The sequence below is a fragment of the Ranitomeya imitator genome, chromosome 4 (assembly GCF_032444005.1).
Source record: "Ranitomeya imitator isolate aRanImi1 chromosome 4, aRanImi1.pri, whole genome shotgun sequence".
Classification (NCBI taxonomy): Eukaryota; Metazoa; Chordata; class Amphibia; order Anura; family Dendrobatidae; genus Ranitomeya; species Ranitomeya imitator.
In genome coordinates, this window is record NC_091285.1 from 646,132,645 (window position 1) to 646,157,105 (window position 24,461).

Consider the following 24,461-nt stretch of genomic DNA (forward strand, 5'->3'; position numbering starts at 1 on the left):
TAAATGCAGTGCATCACTGGATGGCCCAGATGGATGGAGCAGTGGATGATTGTTGAATGACAGGGTCAGCAAGAAGGTAGGAGTCATGTTTTTGGCCAAAGCCATGAGGAGAGAGGTGGTGGGTCCCTTTAGGGTCCCTGAAGGTGTGAAAAAGACCTCGGTAAAGTATATAGGGTATATGACTGACCTCTTTCTTCCATGGCAGAAAAAGAACCGTGCCATCCAGAATGCCATCATCTTCATGCTAACAATGCACCATCTCATGCTGCAAAGAAACCTCCAAGTCATTGGCTGCTATTTGCATAAAAGGAGAGAAAACTCCTGACGTGGCCACCATCCTCCCCAGACCGCAACCCTATTGAGAACCTCTGAAGTATCCTCAAGCAAAAAGATCTATGAGGATTGGGAGCAGTTCACACCAAACCAGCAGCTCTGGGAGGCTATTCAATAAGTTCAATGGTTGCAAGAATTGTGAAGGTGATGTCAAAGAACAGGTCCTATGTTAACATGTAAGGCTACTTTCACATTTGCGTTTTAATCTGCAGCGTTTAATCCGCAAACGCAAGTACCAGAAAAACACATAAAAGCGCGTACAAACGCAGCATTTTTTTAGCGCATGCGTTTAACGCATGCGGCTTTAAAACGCTGCGTTTACATGCTTTATGCGTTTTTCATGCGTTTGCGTTTTTGGTGCGCATGGTGACAAATTTTACAGGAGAAAAATCTAGATAACCAGACACCGCCAATGGGACTACAGAGGGCGTGTATTATGGGATATCTCTATATAGACCCTAGGACTACTGAAATCTTCAGATTTTGCTCCTGTATCCCGTGTCATGATGGATCTTCACATGGATAGCTTTTACTTCAACCTGGATCTAAGCATCAAGCTTTTTATTGCGTGTGCGTTTGCTTGGGAGCAACACCGAAACCGTGAAAGACTGAGAAGGACCCTGCGTAGGCGTTTTGGCAACACCCCATTATAGAACTGCAGGAGAGCCGTGGTGCATATCACACACTGTTTGTCGAGCTCAATGACAACCCGGACAAATTCCCGGAATATACCAGGATGTCGCAAGACTCTTTCTGGGATTTGCTTGCTCGTGTCCAAGGAGCCATCCGGAGATAGGACACCCAGCTCCATAGAACGATTCCACCAGAGCAACGTCTACTTGTTACCTTAAGGTACGTAATAATTCTAAACAAATACCAGTCAATTATTGTTGGTATGACATGTATTCTTTGCATTTTTTGTAAATTCTTTTTTCTTTATTACGGATTTCTTGCAACTGAAGAGAGCTCGTCATCCCTACACTTCCAGTACCGCCTTGGAATTTCCACCCTGTCCGGAATAGTTTTTGACACCTGCCAGGCTTTGTGGGATGTTCTCCGTGAAGAATTTATACCCATACCCAACGAGGACATGTGGATGGAAATAGCTGATAAATTCTGGACTGTGTGTGATTTCCCCAACTGTTTGGCTGCGGTGGATGGGAAGCACATCCGGATTATCAAACCAGCCAGAATGGGATCACAGTTCTTCAACTACAAAAAATATTTTTCCGTAGTTCTCATGGCAATAGCCGATGCGGACTGTCGCTTCATTGTTGTGGACATTGGTGCTTTTGGCCGTGGCAACGATTCACAGACTTTTAAAAACTCGGATATGGGCTGACGTGTTTATGGCAAAAATTTTAATTTTCCACAGCCACGACCTCTCCCCAACACTCAAGACCCACTGATGCCATTTGTAATGGTTGGAGATTAGGCATTTCAGATGAGTGAAAATCTACTGAAGCCCTATTCAAGTCGGGACTTGAACCGCACAAAACGGGTCTATAACTACAGACTAACCAGGGCCCGCAGAACAGTAGAGTGTGCCTTTGGGATTATGGTGTCAAAATGGTGCATTCTTGCAACAGCCATAAATCTAAAAATGGAGACAGTGGATGAGGTGGTAAAAGCATGTGTGGTTCTCCACAATTACATTCTGGCTAAGGAGCAACCCACCATTGAACTTGATGAACAAGTTGCAAACCCTTTGCCTGATTACCGGCATCACCCGCTGCGGTCTACTGTTGAAGTTGGCCACATGCGGGACCAATTTGCTGCGTTTTTTTATTCAGACCTTGGACGTGTGGAATGGCAGGACAATATGGTGTAAAATGTCCTGTTGGCTTTGGGTCTGTAACAGTTATTTTCAAAATGTTGATAATGTTTGTTGTAATAAAATAATTGTGTTTTATTATCTCCACCATGTCTCCCATGTATTTGCTTTACACACCACGTTTGGTTTTTGGGTTTAGGCTGTTGACGTCATTGCGTCCTGACTCGGTTCACCAGTAGCTATTTGACGCAGACTATAGAGACGATGGCTGTTTGGTGCCGTCACATTCAGTATTTGTTCATTACTTAACATAAGTATTTGTAAGCCAAAACCAGAAGTGGTTGTTAAATGCAGAGGTGTTGTTTATATTTTTATTTGACGTTTCCTCACATTGATCCACTCCAGGTTTTGGCTTCCCAATAGTGATGTAAAATACTGAGCAAATACTGTCCGTGTGACGGAAGGCTACACAACAGATCAATAGTCATCAAGTCAGGTGTCAGAAATAATGAATTCATGATGCACAAATAAATAGCTCATGAATTAATTATTTCTGACACATGTCCTGTTGGGTATAGATATGCCTTGTACCATCGTACCTTCACTTTGTGTTAAATAGATTTAATGTAAAAAGAAGATAAAATGGAGGTAATACAAGGCATTTATCTACTCTGCCGGTCAGGTGTCATATCTAACGATTTTGTGAAGACACGACCAGTTGAGTATAGTTCAGCTGTGTATTCAGCTGTGTATTGCCACCATTTTGCCTTCAGTCTGCGACAAAAAGTCAGAGTGAAAATACAAGTGTTATTTTTTTGGGCAACCTCAGATCTCTATGCCAAACACACACAAATCTTCTGTGTTGTACTAACTACTGGAGCTAGGAGGTGACCCAAAAAAATGTGTTCGGCGCATTTTTGGATTTGGCGCATGGTGTGTGTTGCTGGCGGCGAAATACACAATTAACCAAACCTTATTGGGGGCAAAAAAACATGAATATTTATTGTAACAAAATAAACTAAAACAAAAAATTAACTGCGCCTGCTTGGAGTTGAATGATGAAATTGGGGGGTGTGGAGCAGTGAGGGCTGGCTAACTATCGACGACGCAGGGGTGGCTGGAGAGGGTGCAATAAAATTACTGGGGTCAGGAAAAATCGGGGATTGGGCTGGACACATGAGAGGGCAGAGACACACTAGAAGGATGAGACAAACCAGACATTACAGACACATTGGGAGGTGAGGGGGGAGGGATAGCTATTATTATTGCCTTTCCCTTTTTGGGATCGGCTCTGCTGTCCGGGGAGCCTCGTTGGGCTACTTGGTATTGGCCTAGCCGTGGTGGCCCACCTGTCACGGTCCGTGTGCCGTTGTAGTGGCATTCTTATGGTGGTGGCAGGGAACACCAGGGCAGGGTCCGGCAGCGGCATTCTTGTAGTGGTGGTGGCGGGGAACGCCATGGCAGGGTCCGGCAGCGGCATTCCTGTGGTGGTGGCGAGTAACATGCCTAGGTCCGGCAGCAGCATTCTTGTGGTGGCGGGGAACGACAGGCCAGGGTCTTGCGGGTGCCGCATGGTGGTGGCAGTGGAGGAGGTCCAAGCAGGAGTTGTCATGGTGGTGGTGGTGGGCTGTCCTACTGCACTCGGCATGGTGGTGGTGGTGGGCTGTCCTACTGCACTCGGCATGGTGGTGGTGCTATAATAAAGGTCCGGCAGTGTTTGGAATGGAGGTGGCCGTGCAGTGGTATGCAGCAGATGTCGGCATAGAGGTGAAGCGTGACAGTGTGGGCACAGGTGGAAATGCCCCCACTGTCTGCTGAAAATACCGACTCTGCTGCATAGCCTGCACGTAAGCAGCATTGCAGGCCTGCATAACACTAATCTGGAGATCGGGAGTAAGGTGTTCCGACATGCCCTGTTCTATTTGATTAAAAAAAATGATGTGCTGGCCTCTGGAGGTCGGCTTTCACTTGGGCAAGGGCTGTGGTAACCTCCTGGATATGTGTACTCATATGACTAATGGCAGTATCCAGTCCATCGCCTTGAGTCCCTCGTGGAAGACCGAGCTCAAGTGCAAAAACTCGGGCATGAGTGACCTGTCCGCGGCCCTATGCCACTGCCGGGAGGAGCCCAAAAAAAAATTGGCCAGAGGCAGAGGACTGGGGAAGTGGATCACCTGATTGACCAGCTTCCTGGTCTCCAGTTTGTGTGGCAGGCCCACTTGCTGCAGCGCTGGAGGATGGCTGGGACGGGTCCGTGGATGACTGATGAAGGACCACTCCAGAACCTGTGCCAACAGTGGTGCTCCATGTGCTGTGAAAAAAGAATGAAAAATATGTAAGACCAAACATTTACAAAACGCAAATTCCTGTGGAATAAAAACAGAGATTAAGGCGGAGGTCACACTAGCAGGATTTGGACAGAGTTTTACCTCACACTTTGCAAGCCAAAATCAGGAGTACTACAGTACGAGCAAAAGTATAATAAAAACATATGCTCCACTTCTGCATTTACACTCCTGGGTTTGGATTTCAAATACTGATGTAGAATATGAAGGGACGATGGAGGTGATACAAGGCATATCTACACTCACCAGGACATGTGTCAGAAATAATGAATTCATGAGCCCTTTCTTTGTGCATCATGAATTCATTATTTCTGACACCTGACTTGATGACTATAGATCTGTTGTGTAGGCTGCCGTCACACTGTCAGTATTTGTTCTGTATTTTACATCACTATTGGTAAGCCAAGACCAGGAGTGGAAGTATATGAGGACAAGTATAATAAAAACATATGCTCCACTTCTGCATTTATCTACCACTCCTGGTTTTCATTTACAAAAAATGATGCAAATTATGGACCCAAAAATGGAAGTGTGACGGCAGCCAAATGCATTAAAAAACATCTTTTTTTTTCACCAAAAATATACTTACATTCTCTGGGCAAGGACCGGTCTCAAAAATGCAAGGATGCGGTGGTACTTGTATTTACGGATCCTTGCTCCTGAACCACTAGGAAGCCGGCTCTCTTGACGCAGGTCCTTGTTGAAGCGGTCCTTCATCGATCGCCAACGTGTTTTGACTTTGAGCACTGTTGACAAAACATAATAGTTAGGACAATGGTCTTTTGACCGTGGTCACACAACTGTGTGTGCTGAGAAAAATTAATGACTTTCTCTCATCATACACAGTTGTGTGAGCATGGCCAAGGTCTTGGCTGTATCACACCGAATTGCAATATTTACCAAATGCATTTCGGACCCGAGTTGGGGCGTTGTCCCAGCCATCCCACAACGCTGTGGCCACCTCATTCCAAAGCCGCCGGATCGTCATGTTGTTGGAGTGCAGTGGATCCCAAAAACGGGACTCGCTCATGGACCAGGGAGATTAGGTGCTGATTCTCGATGAGGTCCTCATCCCGTTCTGGAACCTTAAAAAAAAAAAAAAAATCAGAACATTAATGTTGGAGACATTCACATAAGGAAAAAAGAAAACAGAAGCAGAGAAATGGCCTAAATATTAAAAGTTAAAGAAAAAATTAGTACAGAAGCAACAGGGAAAGAAAGAGAAAAGTACAGAAATGAAGAGTCAAGAATTGTAAAGTGAGGATACAATAAACAGTCAGCCAGGTATACTTACACGCTGCCGTCGTGCCACCCGACCGTGACTCCGCTGCTCCTGCTCAGTCTCTGCCGCAGTAGAAGAGCTCTGAAAAAAGGAAAAATAATTTGTCATATGTGTAGATGTGACAGTGAATACTTACCAATCTGAGGAGGTGAGTACTCACTTCGCTGACATATTCCGCTTGTGCAGGCCCAGGCGTTTGATCCTCATCAGAAGAAGACATTCTGATGCATGCAGAAAAAAAGAAATGGAAGAAATTAGGACATTTAAAGGCAGAAAATAGAAAATAAAGGCATTGGCTAGGATATACTCACATTGTTCAGTCTTGTTTCCTCCAAGTTGCTTTTCTCTGTCTGGTCTCGTACTCCATCTGCTGAGTAGTGACCTGCAAATGTGCACTCCCTCCCTTTATCACCTTGTATGTGGGGGGTGGCTAATTAGTGTCTAGACATGTTTTTCTCTGGTGCAACGCATGCGTTTACAAACGCAAGCAAACGCATGTGCTTGTAAACGCATGCGTTTACATAGACAGCAATGCGTTTTTTTTGTCGCAATCCTTGCGCAATCGACCGCATACGTTTACAGGCAGCAAATGGACGCCTCTAAAAATTACTACATGTTGCATTTCCGCGCCAAACTGCAGACGACGAAACGACGTCCCTAATGTTAAATATAGGAATACACAACGCATGCGGATTTTTGCGGAAGAAACGCTGCGGACACAACCGCAAATGTGAAACCAGCCTAACTTGGCCTGTTAAAGGGAACCAGTCAGCTGATACCACCTGCTGGAGCGTTTCAGAGACAAACATCCAAGGCCATAAGCTGATAATTACAGGTTGCCTTTGAGATTTTTTTTTTATTGAAAAGCTTTCGATATCAGTAAATGTGACCTCAATGCTGCAAATTCAACAAAAGATGATTTTTCAGCTCTTTACAACCTAGAAAAATGTTTGGAAGCTCTGCTGCGATAATTTGGAACAAGGCATTTAGAGTTTTTCTAATTTTCCAAAGGAATCCTGTTCTCATTGGGAGGCTTGTCTCATAAAATGTGGTTTATCCTCTAACAGTTAATGATTTTAACATTAAGCCAACTCATTTGCATCCACCATTTAGGAAAATTTATTCTTCCCCTAGTACAGGAATCTCAAATGCAGAGGGGCAAAATTAAAAGCTTGGACAAAGAAGCGGGCCAACCTTGATATATACGGTATATATTTTTTTTTAAATGTCTACAATGATGAAAGTTTATTCTTATCAATTATAACGATGAAACTTTTCATACGCAAACAAAAACGTAACCCCTTTCTGACATTAGACGTAATAGTACGCCCACGTCGAATTTCCACCCCTGTTTGCTGCGGGCTCCGGTACTGAGCCCACACCTTTCTGTGCATATGACAGCTAATCTATACAGCTGACAAGTGCCCGCAACAGCCACGGGTGGAATCGCGATCCACCCACAGCTGTTAACTAGTTAAATGCCGCTGTCATTCTCCGACAGTGGTATTTAACTCGATCTTACCGGAAGCTGTTCTCTAATTCCACCCATCAGTGATTGCATCACATGCTAGCGGGTCACCGATGGGTCGGAATGACAACCAGAGGTCTGCAGCAGATCTCTATAGTTGTCATTGCTAGATTCCAATGAGCGCCGCCCCATGGTCGGCGCTCATAGCAAAGTGAGCATTTCTGCTACACACAAGCGGATCTGATCATCGCCTGTGTGTAGCAGAGGTGATCAGAAGACAACAGCTTCTAGTCTCACTGGGAGACTATTAAAGCATGCATAAAGGAAAAAGTTTTTAAAAATATATGAAAAGTTCAAATCAGCCTCCTTTTGCCCCATTCAAATAAAAAAATAAAAAAAATCAAATATATGTATATTTGGTATCGCTGTGTTCAGAATCGCCTGATCTATCAATATAAAAAAAAAAAAAGAATTAACCTGATCGCTAAATGGGGTAATGAGAAAAAAAATGTAAATACGCCATTATTAATTTTTTTTTTTTTTTTTGGGGGGGGGGGGGGGGTGGAGGGGTGGGGGGGTGGGGGGTTGCTGCTACTTTTCAATAAGAGGATAATGTGCGGCCCCATATGCTAGCATATTGCGCCATCACAAACATTTCTGTTGTATTTACAAGCACCGAGTTCAGACCGGTAAACCAGTGCGATCGACAATATTGAAGTTGTTTGACGCTTGTTTCCCGGCCTCTTTAGGGTATGTGCACACGTTCAGTAATTGGCAGTGCTTTGGAAGCAGAACATGTCCGCTGCCGGCTATTGAACGCAGGTGATTCCTCATGTGTTCATTGAAATGTCAGGGCTACCATACCCTTAACCTAATCAGAGTTCCAGTGCCAAGTATAAGGCTGTGTGCACACGTTGCGGATTTTTCGTGGTTTTTCCGCGTTTTTTCCCCGATAAAAACGCTATAAAACCGCAAAAACAGCATACATTATGCATCCCATCATTTTTAATGAATTCCGCAAATTTTGTGCACATGATGCGATTTTTTCCGCAAAAAAAAACGCATCGCGGTAAAAAAACTCAGCATGTTCATTAATTTTGCGGATTTTTCGCGGATTTCCCACTATATAATGCATTGGGAAATGTTCGGAAAAATCCGCAAAAAAAAAAAAAAAACCGCACCAAAAGCACGGTAAAAAAGACACGCAAAAAACGCATGCAGATTTCTTGCAGAAAATTTTCAGGATTTTCTCAGGAAATTTCAGCAAGAAATCCTGAACGTGTGCACATAGCCTAAAAGTTTACTCATCCAGGTAGATATAAAACTGCTTATACATTGAGATGCATATTTTTACACACAAACACGACGAAAAGATTGATTTTACACACGTTCTTACACGTACAGTGCAGTCACTGTGTGCATACATTACTGACCCTGGGTTACATCCTGTATTATACTCCAGAGCTGCACTCACTATTCTGCTGGTGCAGTCACTGTGTACATACATTACTGATCCTGGGTTACATGGTGTATTATAGCCCAGGGCTGCACTCACTATTCTGCTGGTGCAGTCACTGTGTACATACATTACTGATCCTGGGTTACATGCTGTATAATACTCCAGAGCTGCACTCACTATTCTGCTGCATGCTACTACATACACAGGCACACTTTTACAAATACGCATAGATATGCCTTTACACACATGCTTCTACACACACAGGAATACTTTTGGTACGTTTTTAGACTCATCCTACATAATTTTATACTGTAGGGATTTACACTCTCTCGTAGGCATTAGGCCTTAGGTAGCAGTCATACCAGCAATGCAGTTTTGGTCCAAACACGTGCAGTTTGTATTGATTTCCACAGGTTGCGTTGCGCAGCACCAAAACAAACAAACCCCTAGCCTTGTCCAGGCACTAACTAATCATAACTGACCCTGGCTACTCATTCATGGCTGGGCTAGCCCATGTTCGGTCAAACAAAACATGGCTATTGTCCATAACCAGCAATGCTTGTGGTGCTCTACACCCTGCCTGTGCAGACTCTTCTCAGAGAGTGCTTCTGGCCTCTCTTTATCTCCAAGACACATCCAGTCTGGTGCAAACGGTCTGTCCATTCATGAGCTAACACATTTGCCTCTGTTACGTCCAGCAGACTGTCTCCTCGGTCACTCCATTCAGAGAGAGACCCCGCCACATCTGTCTTTCAGCTACAACTCACATCCTGGCTGGTCTCACAATGAATCTACTTCCTGCCTCTTACAGAAACCATGCAGGTGCTTCAAATCAAACCCTGCAGAGCTGCGATTTAGCCCTGTCCTTCCTAGCTATGCTACAATACATATACTTCTGAAGACTTGTAACAAAGACCCACAGGGTGGTAGTCGAGGGCAAGTTCACTTGGCAACAGCCCGTGTGTACCCCGGCTCCTAGTACATGAAGGCATGGGTACCCACTGTAATCGCTGGAATTCTGGTTCCATGAATCATCACCAAGTCAGCCTTTGTTTCAACGGTTGAGCTTTACTAAACAGCAAGGGATCCATCACATCCAGGGTATAAATCACAGGTCAACATTTAATATTATTTCCCTGCTGTCCCTACGGACCATTCGGGTCCCCATCTGTTCATCAGCTCCCATCCTGGTCTTGGGCCCAGTCATCTGCCTGGGGACAATCCCGTTGAGCCAATGCCTGTTCCCACTGCTCTCCAGTCTGGAGCAACTGTATCCCCCATGACTGGGGAACTCTGTGCTCACCAATGTTCATGTCCTGCCCTGGGTAGGACTGCCCGGGCTTCTCCCTCTCTACAGGAAATGCCTACTCTATACCCCTGTGACTCTGCGCGTCACACTATAACTCCTCCCAATACATTAACCCTCAGGTTGCCTGGACCTCACCAACACTTCTCCATCCCTAAGCTTATATGCAACACATAACAAACACAATTACATCACAGGACATACAGTAGCAAAACATTAGATAATCAGAGCGCCGCATGCGGCACAGGTGGACAGTATTCGGGAGAGAGAAGGTACATGAAGGTCCCCACCACCTCCTTACAGACTCATTTAAGATACACATATTACACACATAGAATCCTTACAGGTGTCATATAATGACCCTCTGGCAGGTGTATTGTGGGTTGTGCAAGCAGAAGTATCATCATTAGGGGCTAACTAGTAATGATATGGCCTCCTGCTACATCTTAGTAGGACTTCACCGTAATTATGTGTTGAGATATTCTGTTTCTCTTACAAATCGCTGCAAAATATGGCACTTTTTTTTTTTACAACACTGTGAAAATCATAGCATGTGAACACATCCTTAGTGGCCAGGAGTGCTGATTGGAAGAGAACCTGACGATCGAGAGAGCTGAAGTGCTCTCCGCCAATTAATCAGCTGTCCCACGTCATAATCACAGCTTTTAGTAAATGCTTGGAGCTGCGTCAATGCAGATATTCTCGATCTAAGAGTCATCGGGCATATGGCCTGTGACAGGAGGTCCTGCTGGACTACGAAAGACTCATTTCCACAGCTTATGCAATGGAGTAGAGCTTAGTGGCCATCTATTTCGGAGAACATTAAAATCGGAGTGAGACCAGTCTATTTGGTTTTGGGGCCCACCGGAGAAATTACAAGCTAGCAGTTGGCCAATCCAAACGTAGTCAGCTGAATGAATGTTTGATCGTCGTGATCCTTTCAAACAATTTGGCTGTCCTGATCCTTTCAAAACAATTTGGCCAAGGGTTTATGTGGTCCAAGTTCTGGAGGCGGCATATCTCGCCTGGAACTAAAGGATAGGGAAACTGAGAAAGTTTTAAACTTATGAAGACAGACAGAAGGCCACAGTCATATTAGATGGTTGCCCGAACTCGCTCAATTGCCTTGTCCATACATCACACGGCTGGCCATATCATTTAGCTGTTGAACACTAGAGGTTATAGAAGCCATACCTGTAGTGATCTGCTTCCATATAAAAAAGGACTTGACTTCATGAGACAACCCCCTTTTAATGCAGCCTTTTCTCCCATTTCTAAGTAGCACTACTTTAAAACGGCCACCATAAATCAGGGCAATACACTCAAAGCATAATAAAAGGTGGGCGGGATGTAAGAAATAAGGCCGGGTGAGGTATGGTCGTAATTCAGACCATCATTAATGTCTGGTAAAATCTGTTGAAAGGAATATGCGGGGAGAATGAACCACATAGCAAGTACTTGTTGGAGATGAATATGCAGCCAAAGTAATAAGCAAATATGAATATACATGAAGGAAGGAAAGAATGATTGGAAGGGTGGGGGCAAAAGGAACCGAGGAAAGGCAGCCATAAAAAAGGAATGTGGCAGGGAACGAGTGGGGTGAAATGCAGAATGAGTGTGGGATTAACATCTGAGAAGGCACATTTATATTCAGCTTACAGTAGGATAGTAAATACGGTATACATCTCAGCCCCATGTGACGTCCACATAAATCAAGTTATAAAATCTACAACTGTAAAAAAGAATAAACAGCAGCTCCCCCAATGATAAAATCATACACATTTAGTAGAGCACAGGCCCATAGAAGCCTCAGAGTCACAAGATAATTGCTGATCTTTATTCACTGGTTAACTAAAAGGTTAGTTTACGTCTCCATTCACAGTTTATGTTCACTTCTAATTTGTGTATATTGGTGTAATAAATAAAGATTATGCAACTATTTTGTTACGCAAATTTAATTTATTTTTTATTTATTATTTTAGACAATTACGCAATTGACTGACGAGTGATGGCCGAAGCTACGGTTGTTTTTCCTACTAGGCCAGTTATTGGAAACTCAGATAGTGTATGGTATGTACACCTCCGATTCCAAAGCATGGAATATACCGATATGATCACTGCCAACTCCACAACAAGAGGAACCAACTGCCTCCACCAATTGTTTATACAGGTCAATTGAACTCCAGTGGACATAACGTATTGCTTCAGGGGTGCGATTTACAGAGCAGGAAGAATGGAGCAATTACATTTTATATATTTAATCCAGAAAAGTAGTCAGTGTTTATAAAAACGAAAAAAGAAAGAGAAAAAAACAAACAAAAAAAAACATACAAATATGTTACAAAATGGAAAAAAAACAATATGGTATATACAATTACATAAAAGGGATAACAAAAGAAAAGTACTAAACCTGTGTCACGAAAACTTTTCAGAGCTTAGCGGAGGAAAGCATGCCTTAGAGAGCAACGGACAGAACCACAGAGCGCTATGACTTCCAGAACTGACAAATTATAAAAACCCAAACTGATTTTTATTAGATCAAGGTTACGCCCACATACGTCCCTTTGGGGAGCTCATATGGGGGTGGGATGAGCTAGGTCTTTGGAAGATTATGAGAGCCCCAACTGTCAGGATATCTTCGCCCCTGGAGGTCAGGTTTCCCATAACAATGAAACATGGCATGGATAGCATCATCCATCTGATTGATATTAAGCTGGAGGTGTTAGGGTACCGTCACACAGTGGCATTTTGATCGCTACGACGGCACGATCCGTGACGCTCCAACATCGTAACAATATCGCTCCAGCGTCATAGACTGCTGTCACAGTTTGCAATGTACAACGCTGGAGCGATAATTTCATGACGTATGTGCGATGTAGAAGCCGTTGGTTACTATGCGCACATCGTATACAATATCGTGCACACCTTTGTTACACCATGCGATCATGCCGCCACAGCGGGACATTAGACGACGAAAGAAAGTTTCAAACGATCTGCTACGACGTACGATTCTCAGCGGGGTCCCTGATCGCAGGAGCGTGTCAGACACTGCGAGATTGTAACTATATCGCTGGAACGTCACGAATCGTGCCGTCGTAGCGATCAAAATGCCACTGTGTGACGGTACCCTTAGTGTGGCGAAGAGGAAAAGAAAGTACAAGCAGCAAGGGATCCTTAAATTATTTAAGACAGAGAAGACACAGACGCGTTTCAGACTAAAGGTCCTTAGGCATTGCATACACAAGATGGGGGCTCTGGAAGCCGGGAACCTCCACTCCAGTCTTGAATAGAGCGGAAGTGAACATGGTCAACCTCCATCTACGGGACTCCCTGAGAAAGTAGACTACAGTGTTTGTCTACGGGACTGAAGGAAATAGCCAAAGTATAGAGCAGAGGTGGAGCATTTACAACTCCGCTCCATTTAGTTACTTGGTTCCAGAGCCTCATTCTCAGATCACTAGAGGTCCAAAACAAAAATCAGACCTCCAGAGATCAGCAAGTTGTACTCGGTCCTATGGATAAGAGAGAGATTTACCATTTTAGGAATAATTTATTAATACTTGATGGATCAGCGTCAATTGAAACTGTACAACCACGGCAGAAATCAAAGGTTCAGCTCCGGTTACTACTGAGGAAATTATAGGTTGGCTTTTAATTTGACCGGTGTGAAGATAACCTAAAGCAGACAAAACAGTTTTACGGTTGACACCCTCGGTGAATAAGTGACTGTATATATTTGGACACTCTCCTGTGAAGTCTACACGGAAGGTATTAAAACAGATGAGATCAAGAAGGTGATTTGGGGTTTGGAGGGATTGTCCGATCAGATGTTTATAGCTTACTCCATATAGGCCGCTGGGAGGGAAAATCCTTGAATGCAACCAGTTAATAAAAAGGCCAGTAATAATAATTCCTCATAATCAGTAACGTAGCTGCTGACACAAGCCATCTGTAGGAAGTTATGTTCATAGGTCTCGGAGGGCATCATCACTGCACATACACAATGTGCAGAATTACATGATAAGTATCATGTTGGAGGAAACCCTTAGTCTTTATTTTATAGTATATTGGCGCGTTCTCGTAACATTCTAGAATTAAACTAGGAACCGGTGCCGTCCACGGCTAACCACCAGCTTAAATAGAAAGATCACGCCATGCCCATTTACAAGGAGCAGGGTGACTTCACCGCCGGCTTTGGCTGGGTGTAGGTGTGTGGAGAAGTCTGTTCTGTATAAAATCATCTCCATGACGGTTTATCAAAACAGGAAACGAAAGAGGACAACAGGATGAGAGTTTGGGGGGCGGCCATATACTAGGAATTAGATAAAATAGCGTTTCAGGGATTGAGGAAAAGTCAAAAATCACAGGAAGGGAGAGACTGAACTGCGGACGAGAACATTGATATCACAGAATCAAGAATCAGGACAGGGGTTGTGGGAAACCGGGGGTTGTTCGGGTCAGGGAGTGACATTCACACATGTGACAAGTTGCGTGAGATTGTGCAATGTTATATATTTGGCTATTAGAGTAATCACAAAAATAAAAAAAAATAAAAAAAATCTGGTAAATTTCTTCACTCGCATTTATTTCTCTTTAGTACACAATATCAAGTATGTTTTGCACAGTATTTTACATGTTAGAGCAGCATTTTGTCCTCGAGAGCTGAACTTCCTACTATAACAATTACGAATCAGCACCCGTGAAAGCAATTGAAAGAGGTCTTGAAGGGACTCTGCCTTTTATCTGTGGGAACGGCAGAACTCTTGTCCATAAAGAATAACGAACACTAGCACTTCTTTCATCTGTGCCCATAGGAGCTTTCTTTTAACAGTGCAAGATTGCAATACGACAAATAGCTGTGCCGACGCGTTTCAAGTAGACGCATTTCCAGTAGTATACTCTTTACCCTTTTATATGTAAGAATTAACCACCCAATTTTCTTTCTATAGAGAGCTATGAGTTGTCAATACACAATATAGAAGGGGTTAAAATCATTCCACCCGAAATGCGTCGGCACAGCTAAATACACACCTACCACCACAAAAACACTATGGGGACGCAAAGCAACCATGGCCTCTACAGTAGGCCACATATGGATTACCGCAGCCGACAGTTCACATGACATTCTGAGCTGCAACTGTAAATACACCAGATGTCATTATTATATAGCACCATTAATTCCATGGTGCTATACATGAGAAAAGGGGTTACTTACAGGGTTATAAATATTGTTTACAGTAAAATTGACAATGACAGACTGGTGCAGAGGGGAGAGAATCCTGTCCTTGCGGACTTACATTCTATGGGATAATGGGGAGGAGACAGAAGGTCAAGGGAGTGGCAGCTCTGGCGGTTGGCGACACGGCAGCATGGTTATTGCAGGCTGTAGGCTTTCAGGTTCCGTCTGAAGGATCCGAGGGTGGTGGATAATCGGACGTGTTGAGGCGTGGAATTCCAGAGGATGGGGGATATTCGGGAGAAGTCTTGGAGGCGGTTGGGCGAGGAACGAATAAGTGTGGAGGAGAGGAGGAGGTCTTGGGAGGATCGGAGATTACGTGAGGGAAGATGGTGGGAGATTAGTTCAATGATATAGGGAGGGGACAGGTTGTGGATGGCTTTGTAGATCAGTGTTAGTAGTTTGAACTGGATTCTTTGGGGAATTGGGAGCCTGTTGAGGGATTTGCAGAGGGGAGAAGCAGGGGAGTAGCGAGGAGAGAGGTGGATTAGTCGGGCAGCAGAGTTGAGGACAGACTGGAGCGGTGCAAGAGTTAGCGGTGAGGCCACAGAGGAGGGTGTTGCAGTGATCGAGGCGGGAGATGATGAGGGCATGCACAAGAGTTTTAGTAGATTGTGGGCTGAGGAAGGGACTGATTCTGGCAATATTTTTGAGTTGGAGGCGACAGGAGGTGGCAAGAGTTTGGACGTGCGGTTTGAAGGACAGGGCAGAGTCGAGAGTTACCCCGAGGCAGCGGATTTCAGGTGCAGGAGAGAGCGTGATGCCGTTTACCGTAATAGATAGGTCAAGTAGGGGGGGATAGGATATGGCTGACTGGCACTTCGGGATTCTGGACAGCAGAGAGGTGACATCTGGGCCAGAGAGGTAGATCCGAGTGTCGTCCACATACAGGTGGTACTGGAAGCCATGGGACTTTATGAGTTGTCCTAGGCCAAGGGTATAGATGGAAAAAAAAGTAGGGGCAGCATTCCTAATGCATATTATATAATTATTAATAGTCAAATAAGTGATCTTGAGTACAATATAGTAACATAGTAACATAGTTAGTAAGGCCGAAAAAAGACATTTGTCCATCCAGTTCAGCCTATATTCCATCATAATAAACCCCCAGATCTACGTCCTTCTACAGAACCTAATAACTGTAAGATACAATATTATTGCGCTCCAGGAAGACATCCAGGCCTCTCTTGAACCCCTCGACTGAGTTCGCCATCACCATCTCCTCAGGCAAGCAATTCCAGATTCTCACTGCCCTAACAGTAAAGAATCCTCTTCTATGTTGGTGGAAAAACCTTCTCTCCTCCAGACGCAAAGAATGCCCCCTTGTGCCCGTCACCTTCCTTGGTATAAACAGATCCTCAGCGAGATATTTGTATTGTCCCCTTATATACTTATACATGGTTATTAGATCGCCCCTCAGTCGTCTTTTTTCTAGACTAAATAATCCTAATTTCGCTAATCTATCTGGGTATTGTAGTTCTCCCATCCCCTTTATTAATTTTGTTGCCCTCCTTTGTACTCTCTCTAGTTCCATTATATCCTTCCTGAGCACCGGTGCCCATACCAAAAATGGGGTGACAGATTCCCTTTAATCAGATCATAAAGATATCCAGAGTAACATGGCAACTTATTAAAACCAAACCTTTTACCAATCACCAAAAGGCTCGAGCCCATTAACCTTTACTCCGTCCATTCAGATTCCTGAATGACTAACCCCAATGCTGTGACAAAATTTGGTGCAGTAAGGCACTTCTGGCAGGAAAAACGGCGGAGGCCGGACACAGACTTCTGGCGCTCCTCCCTTTTAATACCCTGCTCACTCCTTGTTTACCCATACCTGCACCAATATGGGGTCGTTCACAGAGAAGAAACTCAATCTGGACACAACATGCACGGTAATGCCAGGTGTTTCCCTTTTGAGGGTCCAGTGATAACCATTCTGAGGTAAAATCTGTAGTCAGTGAAAACAGACTTCCCCATTAATGAGATAGGAGATGGCAGCTGCTCCTGATACAATCCTATGTAGCTAGAGAGTGCTCCTCCCTCTTCATAGAATCTTATGAGCACCAACAGCCATCTCTCTCAGTAATATAACATTCTGTCTTCACTGAATACAAATTTTACCTCTGAATTGAGGATTTTGATAATGACTGATCAATCCTAGCAGATTCCTCTGATAAGACACATGACAAGTTGCTTATTTGCACATGTACTACTGATTTACGAAATAAAAATTAAAACGAGAGTTACTTTAACTCATTTCCTATTCTTTTATGAAGACTTTTCAGGAGCGAAATTACCATCAAAGACTGGTTTACAATGCCACATGGCACCTCTACATACATAGCCCCCACAATGACATTTGCACACACTCATTAGATGCTTTAGTATAAAAAGATAGGGTCGGAGTCGGTCTATTGCTACTAATGCACAAGTGAATTCCCTGAAATATGAAGTAGGAGTCTAGTATAGCCCCAGTAGCCAATGGGAAAACTGCTATATTTATTTTTCTAATGTAAGCCCGCAAGGGCAGGGTCCTCGCCCCTCTGTACCAGTCTGTCATTGTTCGTTTGTTTACTGTATGTGATATCTGTATTTTGATGTAACCCCTTCTCATGTCCAGCACCATGGAATTAATGGTGCAATAATAATAATAATAATAATAATAATAATAATATTATTATTGATCATGATCTGAAATAAATTACCAAACATGAGACACATTCATCTACCAGATGTCAGCAGGTTCCATCATCTCTTTACCCAAAATGTTTTGTAAGGCTAAGTTCACATTAGCGTTTCTGTGCACAGCGTTTCATCTGCATGCGCAAAAGCATGCCAAAACGCATGCAAAAGCATGCTTACGCCTGCGCATCATCTTGCACATGACGCAAACAAAAATGCTGCGCGTGCATGCGTTTAAATGTGTTTTGCCATGCGTTTGCGTTTTTTTTTTTATGAGCATGGTGGAGGCGGTGACCTCATTTTCTGGACATGTGAAGTCTAAAGTGTGCATGCGAACGCATGTCCTTGCGTACCAATGCGTTCCCATAGACAGTAATGCGTTTTGACGCAAGCGGACGATTGCGCAATATTTGACGCCTCAAAAAAAAAAAATGCAACATGTTGCATTTGCCAGACCCCGCCGCACACCGCGAAACGACGCATGCGTACGCATCTGCAAGCAAACGCATGCAAAAACATGCCCCTGCGTACACAATGTTAAAGATATGTGCACGTGACGCATGCGGAACGTACGCTGCACACAGAAATGCGAATGTGAACCCGACCTAACTTCTGTAAACCGACATGCCCTCAAAACGGTTCACCCATATTTATGAGGAGTGTTTAAGGGACATTAGATTGGTAATAATGGGTGCTCTGCAGAAAAAGGAAATGAAAAGGGTTCTTCCACTTTCAGCAGAGTACACCATAAATGCTTGTAAAATAAAGTCATCCTCCACAGCTCCAGTGGCGCCTCTCTAACACTGATCCGATGTCTGCAGCCGTGAAGTGCGTGTCACCACTGCAACATCACCGAGCTCAGCACCGCCTGCGTTGGCAGAGTTGCTAAGCTCAGGGATTGGCTGCAGCAGTGATTAGCTGCAGCAATGAAGTGCAGGCGCTGAAGTGGGTGGAGGCTTAGTACCATCTGGCTTTGATATTTTTAATGCCTGGATGCAGTCAGGGTCCACTTTGCTGAAAATGCAAAATACCTTTAAAGGGAATTTGTCACCAGGTTTCTGCTACCTCATCCGAGAGCAGCCTGATGTAGGAAGAGAGACCCTGATTCCACCGATGTAGCAGAGCTCAGAAAGCTGCCCCTGCCCACACCACAGCTCTCTATGTACATGGTCTATTGACAGTGAGCAGCTTATCAGAGGAGGAGGAATAGTCGGGCCCGGGCTCGTGTAACCCAGGCAGCGATAATCTCCTGGAGATAAAACCTTCATTGTATGGAAACAACAGCAGACAGCCTAATAAATGACAGAACTGAAATCTGTGTTTCAGCCCCCGTCGCCTGTCTTCAGGTTACATACCTGAGGACAGATTTTTATTAAATTCTGAATATACATTATTCTGAAACAGGACTAGTAAGAACTTTTAGACAATGTTCGACACCTCCCTAAATTGCTTACTGCATACCATTTCGGAAAAAGGGAATAATATTTGTGTTACATGCAGCTAGTCATTTATTTTTTAAAGGTAAAAAAATATATATATTTAAAAGACAAAGAATGAAGAGATTTTTAATTCTAGTTTCCTGTTAGTTTCCTTGGTTACCAGCCACTTCTGTTATTTTTTGAACGGTAGCATGTCTCCTAGACAATGTGTGCTTTAAACAGGTTATCCTACAAGGGTCCATTCTGTATATTTACATTTTTGTTTTTTATTTCTTCTATTTCTGTTTGACATTATTGCACTCAGATAGCGGTCGTTATCCGTGCAGTTACGTTTAGCTTTTATCTCATTTTTGTATATTTTTGATGATATGAAATGGGTGACAGGAGGCTCCATCTGGTGTTGTGCTCAGAGTTTTAAAAATTTCACTCCCTATTGCTCTCAAGAGTCAGATTTAGAAAATTAATGAAAACGGTCGTGGTGGGCGGCGAAGTTATGATTAGAGTCATTATTGTTAATATTGTCCGGGAACTGTATGATGTCACATAGTTGACCCCTTCATATGTGGAGGAGGTAGTCAATGTAATGGCCGTACCACTCCAGGCTGTCAAAACATGGATGATATTAATTTAAAAAAACAAAAACAAACGGTTCCACACACCATGCTGTGAAGATATTTGCTAAAGACGGAAAGAACTTTGCGTCCTGGTATTGTAACTCAATCCCATACGCTCCAGCAGAAATGGAGCTAAAATCTAAACATACAGGCCAAGCAAAAAAAAAAAAACGAGACAATAATGCCCAAAGTGAGACCATGAAGAGTTATGGAGAACTGCCGATTGGGAGCGTACTCAATTTCTTTCTTGCCAAGATCACAGATTTGATTACGTGGTTCCTTGCCAACAATCGACATGAAGGGCCACATCATTCGCTCAGAGGCAGAGCTCTACAGGTACAGCACTCAGGGGGCCATCTACGGTGAAGCTATTTAGGACATTTAAGAGGCTGTCTCTTGTCTTGTTAGATCTTGGATAGATACAAGACATCTTTTTTAGCAAAATACCTAGAAAATCTTCAGAATTTGAAAAACAAAAAAAAGAATAAACCTGTAAGGTTGCTCAAGAAAATATCACATTTATCACAACTGACCTGAAGAAGAGCGCGTTCTGTTCCTTGAGCTCACACGTAGATTTATCTTCAAGTTGGCCAAATCTTCTTCATCCAAAGCAATATCCCCCCAGAAAGCGACTACAAGTGAGAAAGAAAAACAAGAAAAAAAAATTAGACAACATGCTTAACGGGAATGTTCTTCCAATTAACAGCAAATTGAATATGACCGTCCATAGCCAAACTAAGTAAATGGAGACCTCGATCTGAGAGCAACTCAAGACCAGAAAGTCACATCATGAGATTTAGGCCACAGCAGAAGACCCCAAGAAGCCTCTTCACATGTCACCCAGTGGCATTAGGTAATAATTGGCAGTGATGATTAAGATATTTAGAAGAACGTTCATAAAAAAAAAATTAAATTTTTTTTTTTATAGTTTCATGGGAAGCAATCTATAAAAAAGTACTTCAAGTCTTCCTAGGCACATGTGTTGCATTAATCTGATTAATACTGATTGTGAATACTGTAGAGTACATCATCACTTAGAAAAAAAAACTCTGCATAAATTTATAATTCAACAGACTCCAGACTGCTACGTTACCAGAAAATCACAACCAATGTGAACAAAGACTAAAGGGATTTTTTTTTTTAAATAAAATAAGCCATGGGAAGGAATGCTATTAAGAAACAAGGAAGGCACGTTTATGTTCTAAAAGAAAACTTATCACCAAAAGAAAAAAAAATGCAGTTTTTGCTCTTATTTTATTCCTGCTGCTCTTCGAAGTATTTAGTTTCTCTCTTTTTAAAAATCCACCATACGGCTTCAGAGATATGGGCCCTTTTGTTTAGTTGCCCCCAGTATGCTGATTTTTGTGGTCTTTGGGGGTGGTGCTCACAGGGAATAATGCTGAGCAGCTTGAAGACACGCCCCAGAGGATCCTATGATCAACACTCCCCCTTGTTAAAGACCATAAACATTAGTATATTTGATGCACTAAATAAAAGGGTCCATATCTCTGGAATCATATGGCAGATTTTTAAGAAGAAAAAAATAAAATGCTCGGAAGGAGACTAAAATAAAAGCAAAAACTGGACCCTTTTGACTTGGTGATAGGTCCTCTTTATTTTGTCCTCTCCAGTGACGCCAGACCGAGATGAAGAAACCAATACCTGTCATCTGACCACTAAGATTGTGGATTGGCTTAGGGGTCAGGTGACTTGTGCCCGCAATATCATCTTTTCCGGTCCGGTAAAGAAGAGAGTCAGATGGACAGCGCTCGAACGAAGACCAAAACTCTTTAAAAAAAAAAAAAAAATTCTCAATCTCGAACACAAGTTCAGTAACAATTTTGCCTTGAGGGAAAGAGTAACCAGAAAAACTATTGCCGGATTCAGCTCTGCAAAGGCTTCATTTATTTCTAAAAGACTAATACCAGTGCCACGTGTTGTGCAACTGTGTAGGGTCCAAATAAAGGGGTAAGTAGCGCCTAAATCAGCAACCAAGTTACTACAAATAGCAGCCTACACCGTATTTAGACAACAAGGACCTACTACAGCCTAAGTTCTTTGTTAGAAGCGCCAAACATTTTGGAGGTAGGTAAGGGCGCTAGTTGTCCTCCCTATTAACCAACCATCAGAAATACCTAGGTTAAACTGCATTATCTGTATACCAGAGAAGAAAAACAGTCAATTTTATGTTTCTGCCTTGATGTTAATCAGAAGTTCTAAAGCGATCCATGAAGTCGGAGAACATCTTTAAAATTGATATACTATTAAAGAATGGGGATGATGAATTTCATAAAATGGACTCCATTTGCAATCTAATTTTTTTCTCCCCATCCCTAAAAAAATAAGAATACTCACACGTCAAGTATTTTTATTTTTTCTTTTAGCTACGAACAAAGTGTTCCAAGAATTCTACGGATCTGTGTGGAAGCTGTCATTTAACACATGGAAGAATGCAACAGCTGCGGCCTCACCTGGATGTTCTTGTTTATATATATATATATATATATATATATATATATATATATATATATATATATATATATATATATATATATAAATAATAGGGAAAGCAGAGTTATGAATGCAAAATGCAAACTAGGATAATATACTAAAAAAGTGGCCTAATCAAACCAGTACACCGAGCAACGGGTTCCAGCGCTCATTGGACCAGTTAGAATAGTCTATGCTTTGGCACAACTCACGATCCATAAAGTACGAAGTCCAGAAATCCGGCAACTATCTCCTCCTAAACAAAGAGGAACAAATAGTTTAAAGGCAGGTAGTCGCTAACAGAAGCAACTACTTGCCTGGTCAACCCAGAGACTGTTCAGAGTTGTCATTGACCAATGCTGCCGGCGATTCAGCTGCTACAGTCAACAGAGCAGCTCTTCCCTTCTTCCGGGCCGCTCTGCTCTGTCAACATTGCGTGTTCCGATGTCATGCTGATTGACAGCCAACTCCCCACAGCTCGGCAGCGGGGAGCCAGTTGTCAATCAGCATGACGTCAGCAGTCACATCCCAGCAGAGCGGAAGAGAAGACGTTGCTCTGTCGGTCAGTGGAAGCCGCAGAATCGTTGGCAGTAGTGTTTTGTGAACGCCTTGTGCCAGCTGAGATCAGTGCCAGGCACAACATGCAAGTAGTTGGCAACAGTTAGTTGTTTGGCCCATAATGAAAAAAATAAAATGTAGTAGTCCTGGATAACCCTTTAACCATAAACACCGTAATGTTACTGAAAGGCTGCGTTTATTTTCACACGTCAATGTCAGAACGTGAAAAAAAAAAAAAAAAAAAAAAAGAGACCAATGGGGCAATCGGGAGGAGGGTAGCAAATCAGTAGGTGTGTAGTGGGCTTTTTTTTTTTTTTTTTCTCTAATAACACATGGATAACTTAATAGAAAGCATTAAAACTCATGATGTACAATATGATCTGTAAGACGAAAAGCACATAAAACAATTTAATCCTAAATACGGTAGGTATGTGCAGACAATTTTATTTTTCTAATTAGCTTTTTTAGCACAGGTTCTGCACCAAAATCCAGATATCTTAATTCAAAATGTGCTTGGATGGGGGCGTGGCCTAGCTGCTGATGGAGTAGGTCACAGAGTGGGAGCTCCGTGTCCAGGAATCTTAAAGCGGCTCTTATCTACCTCTCCGGCGCCCTTCCGCTCCTCCTCGATCTCGATTCCGGTCCCTGGTACGGTGGTGAGTGTATGGGGAAATCCAAAACGCGCTCCCGTGACCCCACCAGGAGAATTCCTGACTTCTTTGCGGCCTCCTCACAGCTACCGCCGGAGTCCAAGATGGCGCCGCCCTCCCCCAGATCTTCCCGCTCTTCACAACGCAACACTCAGGCGTCGCAATCGAGCGCTGCAGCGTCGCATTCAAGCGGAGCAGCGTCGCATTTAGGCGGAGCAGCGTCGCATTCAGGCAGTACAGCGTCTGATTCGGCTGATGGCCCGGTGACTGCTTCTCTCCTCAAGGGTTTGCTTGGAGACCTTAGAACCTCCATCCAGGAAGATATACGCACTATGCTGGCTGAACTGAGAGGGGAGGTGGTTGAGTTGGGTAACCGCACTGACCGTTTGGAACGCAAAATGGCGGAGCTGGTGTCTTCTCATAATGAACTCTGGGACGCTCATGAGACCCTGCAAATCATGGCCACTAAAACCCATGCTAAAGCCCTGGACCTGGAAGATAGGTCCAGGAGAAACAACGTCAAACTGAGAGGCATTGAGGAATCTGTCCTGGCGGCGGATTTGAAGATATTTCTGCAGGAATTTATGGCCGCAGCTCTCCCGCAGTTTGCCCCAAAGGACATTATAATTGACCGCGTGCACAGGATCCCTAAACCGTCTGGCCTGGGGCCCTCCATCCCGAGAGATGTGCTGGCACGCATACACTTCTTCGAGATGAAGGAGGATTTTCTCCAGGCCCTAAGGAAGGGTCCAGCTCTTCCTGAAAGATTTGCAAGCATCTCCGTCTTTCCAGATCTCTCCCCGGGCACTTTGGCTCTACGGA

General features: G+C 43.5%; 1 protein-coding gene across 2 annotated transcripts in view; it reads right to left on the reverse strand.

The window, feature by feature from the left end:
* The window catches only part of BMP1 (bone morphogenetic protein 1), a 132,472-nt gene that overhangs the window by 61,755 nt on the left and 46,256 nt on the right, over window positions 1–24,461 (reverse strand). For both annotated transcript variants that reach the window (XR_011320860.1, XM_069766991.1), the window contains exon 2: window positions 20,475–20,573. Coding sequence is in view for 1 of the 2 variants with exons in the window: in XM_069766991.1 (XP_069623092.1) it covers window positions 20,475–20,573 (99 nt within the window). In the remaining variant the exon portion in view is untranslated. The remainder of the gene's footprint in view (window positions 1–20,474; window positions 20,574–24,461) is intronic.